The sequence below is a fragment of the Geospiza fortis genome, unplaced genomic scaffold (assembly GCF_000277835.1).
Source record: "Geospiza fortis unplaced genomic scaffold, GeoFor_1.0 scaffold157, whole genome shotgun sequence".
Taxonomy (NCBI): Eukaryota; Metazoa; Chordata; class Aves; order Passeriformes; family Thraupidae; genus Geospiza; species Geospiza fortis.
In genome coordinates, this window is record NW_005054314.1 from 7,612,924 (window position 1) to 7,616,934 (window position 4,011).

At 36.2% G+C, this 4,011-nt stretch overlaps 1 protein-coding gene across 1 annotated transcript in view; it reads right to left on the reverse strand.

The window, feature by feature from the left end:
* TEX11 (testis expressed 11) overlaps positions 1-4,011 on the reverse strand; it is a 23,206-nt gene that overhangs the window by 14,310 nt on the left and 4,885 nt on the right. The window contains exons 6-8 of the mRNA XM_031056019.1: positions 3,361-3,418; positions 2,501-2,596; positions 1,006-1,087 (exon numbers count right to left, since the gene is read on the reverse strand). Coding sequence (XP_030911879.1) covers positions 1,006-1,087; positions 2,501-2,596; positions 3,361-3,418 — 236 coding nt within the window. The remainder of the gene's footprint in view (positions 1-1,005; positions 1,088-2,500; positions 2,597-3,360; positions 3,419-4,011) is intronic.

Consider the following 4,011-nt stretch of genomic DNA (forward strand, 5'->3'; position numbering starts at 1 on the left):
AATCTTCACTCAAAAGACAGAGAGCACACACTTTTCTGCCAGCCATACAAGACAAGAGACATCCACTCATTAATAAACGTGCTTGAAAACTGACTGGAGGCTTAGTGTTACTAAACAATAGCCAAGTGTGTTTTGATAGGCAATGCTATGGTTTCACAATTCAAACTGAAGAACACAAGTCAGCTCCTGTATGTTTATTTGAAACTGTAAGATTTAAATCACTGGCTACTTGAAATCTGGCTAAAAGCCCCAAGGAGGAATGTGGAGTTACCATTTCTGCTAGTCTGACAGCATTCAAACCCCTGCTCTCTGCAAGAAATTCCTCATCACATCCTACATTTCTCAGATTATTCATTACAGATCTGATGCTTTCCAACCCTGAAGCGTACAAAGCCTCTGTTCCTTAAGATTTCATTATTTATGAAAATAAATTTCTCTGACACATTAATTATCCTTTCTATATTAAAATCTCCCCAAAAACTTTCTTATCATCTCATTTTATAGCAGAATCAGTTCTGCTCAAGTGATAAATGTGAGGAATAAGGAGAAAAGAGTTTATTTGACTTAAACATACTCTTGTAATACAGGTTTATAACAACACACTGATCAGTACATGATATCTCTTGGTCAAAATCTGCAAAATCCCACCCAGAGAACAGCAATGCTTCACCAGCCTTTCTTCTGTGCTGACTGTGTAAGTGAATGCACCTTCACCCTTCTCCATAATCTTATGCATATGTCTAAATAAACTGTAGATTTACATTCCTATATTTTCACTTTCTTCCTTCTAACAGCCTTCAGAGTGTTCCCCCTTCCCTATTTGCAGCAAGGCTATTTAAATTAGCATCCTCTGTGAACACTGAGTACTATGTCTCATACCTCAAAACCAAAAGGACATTTAGTTAATACAGATTCTGCCAAAACCACAAAATTGTTTTTCTATGTATGACACATGCAGTCTCCTTGGATATGGAGTAATATGAAACCTAGGGAGAGCTGTGATACCTGAGTTGATATCTTCATCTGATGCTCCACTTTTAAGAAGAATTTTAACTTTCAAAAAAAACCCTGCTGGGTGCAAATTCTCCTGCACAATGAAAAACAATACATTACTTGGACAGCTCTTTGTAGAACACAGATCCTGTGAGAGCACAGCACATTCATAATACAGACAAATATTAAGGAATCACATACTCCCCACTGAAATCTTCACTTCCATTTTAATGACTGAAGCAAATGGTAGGCAATGAAATGTGCATCTTTATTATTTATCCTTACACCGCCAAAAAACCACAAGGATTACGAAAGCAAAAGATGTAAAATTCTCAGTTTGTTGTGGCTCATTTTTGATACTTTTAAATAGAAGCTGAACATTACTGAATGATAGAAACATTTCCAGCTTTCCTGTGTGTGAATTGGCTGGATTAATCTAGAATTAATATGAGTAGATTCAAAGTAGTTTATAAAAATAAGAAATTCAGGAAATACAGTCCTCATTGGAAATAATGAGGACTGTATACTAAAGCCCTCACTAAAACAGTGCATATTTCAGGTTCTAGAATCAACATTTTCTTCTGGTTTTCCATACCCTCACACAATATCAAAATGTACATTATCAAAACTTATGATAAAAACACTTTCTAGCTCAAAAAGCTTTGCAAAAGTAAACAATAGAATAGGACAAAAGGCTTGGATACTGTATTAGCACATTATTTGCATAACTAAAATACACTGCCTTTTATCCTGATCTCATGAGTATATGCACTATGATCTGCCTGCAAATTCAGGCAGCATGCAGAAATTGAATTTCAGCTTCCATTTAAAGCAAAATTTCACACTTAAGACTTCTTTTGCACAAAACAGAAAATGAAATTTTTTTAATGATCAACCAAAGACAAAGCGGAATTTTTCAGATTTCATTTACTCCACACTGACCTGAATAGATAGAAGCACAAAATTAATTCAAGTCTCTCTGGGAAACAGAATTTGTAAAGGATTAAGAGACCTCACTGTAATGGCTGCTTAGAGAGGTATGAACTTCCTTCAGGGTAGCTGGTATGTTTATACACCTCATTTTTCAGATCTGCTTGCATGCCTCTGCCTGGGTGTTGCTTTGGGGATCCCCCAGACAATGAGGTAATGGAAAGCATTTTACTCTCTGTGCTTTAGCTGTGGGTTTGTGGTTGTCCCAGCTGCCTGTCTGTATCAACTCACACATCTGAGAAATTTTAGTCACACCATCATCAAAGCACCTTACTACTAACACATAGAAGGCAGGAGGACAGCTCTACTTCTACATGCAACAAAGTATTTCTCTACAAAAAAAAAAAAAAAAGCTGGGAACACCAAAATATCCATAAGAGCATGGAAACATAAAGCAAACACACCTCAATCTGTTGTCAAGGATAACACCCCAGTGATTAATGTGGTCCATATTACCAGGTCAATAAATGCTTGAGTTTCATCTATTGCAATCTTTAAATGCAGCAAAAATTAGTACCTGATTTGCCAAGCTTATGGCTTTCAATGCCTTGTCCAGGTACAGGCTGCAATCCCACTCATAATAGGTTGTGGCTAACAGTCGCAGCACTTTAGCCTGGGAACAAAAAAATAGCCACATACAAACATACATATGAACACTTAAATTCTAAGGCCATGAAAAAGAAAAGCTCTTTGAGGCAAAAAAATCCTGCCTGGTATCAGACATATAAGGTGATTTCTCACATCTGAAATATATCCAGTCTTGAAGCAATGCAGTACACAGAGGACATGAATCAACTAGAATTCAGAGAAAAACCAAAGGGTTGCAAGGAAAATCAGATAACTGGAAAAAAAAGAATGAAAGAAGAAATTGAAATAACAGGAGGTACACGCTCCACAGTGGAAAACAAACAAATAAAAAAGCAGGACAAAGACCTACATGATGATGGACTTCAAACACATAAATTATTTACATAAAGAGGAAGAAATTAAAATCTTCATATCTGCAGTCGGAAGTAAAAGAATAAACTGACTTCTGAATGAGACAGAGAAACATCTATCACAAATGACACAGCTCAACTGATGATGTATTCAAAGAGAAGAGAAATGGAAGAAGAGATGCCCTTTCAGGATCTACTTCAGCCTCTTTCTTCACTTTGATTTCTGTGAAATAGTAGAATCAAATGTGATTGAATGGCACTCATCAGTGACTGATACTTGTAACAACTGAACTTTAAACTCTGCCAAACTTCACAGCAGACTACTAAAAAGGAGACCAAGACATCACTGGGCAGGTTTGCACAGAAAAGGCAGATAATACACTGGAGTCAGTTTAACAAAATGCTCCTATTTGTAAAAAGAAATTTCTCTATTTCTTACCTGCATTTCTTTGCCAACAGAATATTTCATGTCCATCTTCCCAATGTCATAACTCTGGCTATCAATGATAAATGGAAGTTAGAATTAAACAGGATGACAGAGATAAATTCAGTCAGTCTTCTGATATGTTCAAAATTCCTATCCTTTCACAAAAAATAATCTCAGTAGCCACTTTTACCACAGAATAGAAAATTCTGGGTTCCTTCTACCCTTACATTAAAAATTGTACTCAATCACTTTCTTCAACTTGTTGCAGCACATTCTGTAACATCTTCTATTCAAACATTTTGGTAGGTTTTATCAATTTTAACCACAGAGATTTTGGAGAATCAAGTGTTTCCATTGTCACCTGGAATACAATATGGCAATACACAAAATCTATTCATGACTGGTCTCCAGACCACAGCACACCAACAGCAAAGACAGAACCTGTAACTCATGATTCCCCATTCTTCTTCTAAAAGTTAAATGCCAGAACAAAGAACCACCCAGGAGAAAACACAGTGATAATTCCACAAAACCAGATTTGATTATAAATGCTGTGAATGAAGAACTGTTAGAAAGAAAAACAGTAACTGGGCTCTTGTTTTCTAATCTAATATATTCTCAGACCAGGGAAATTTTAACCCACTAGATGGAGCCACACTCTTT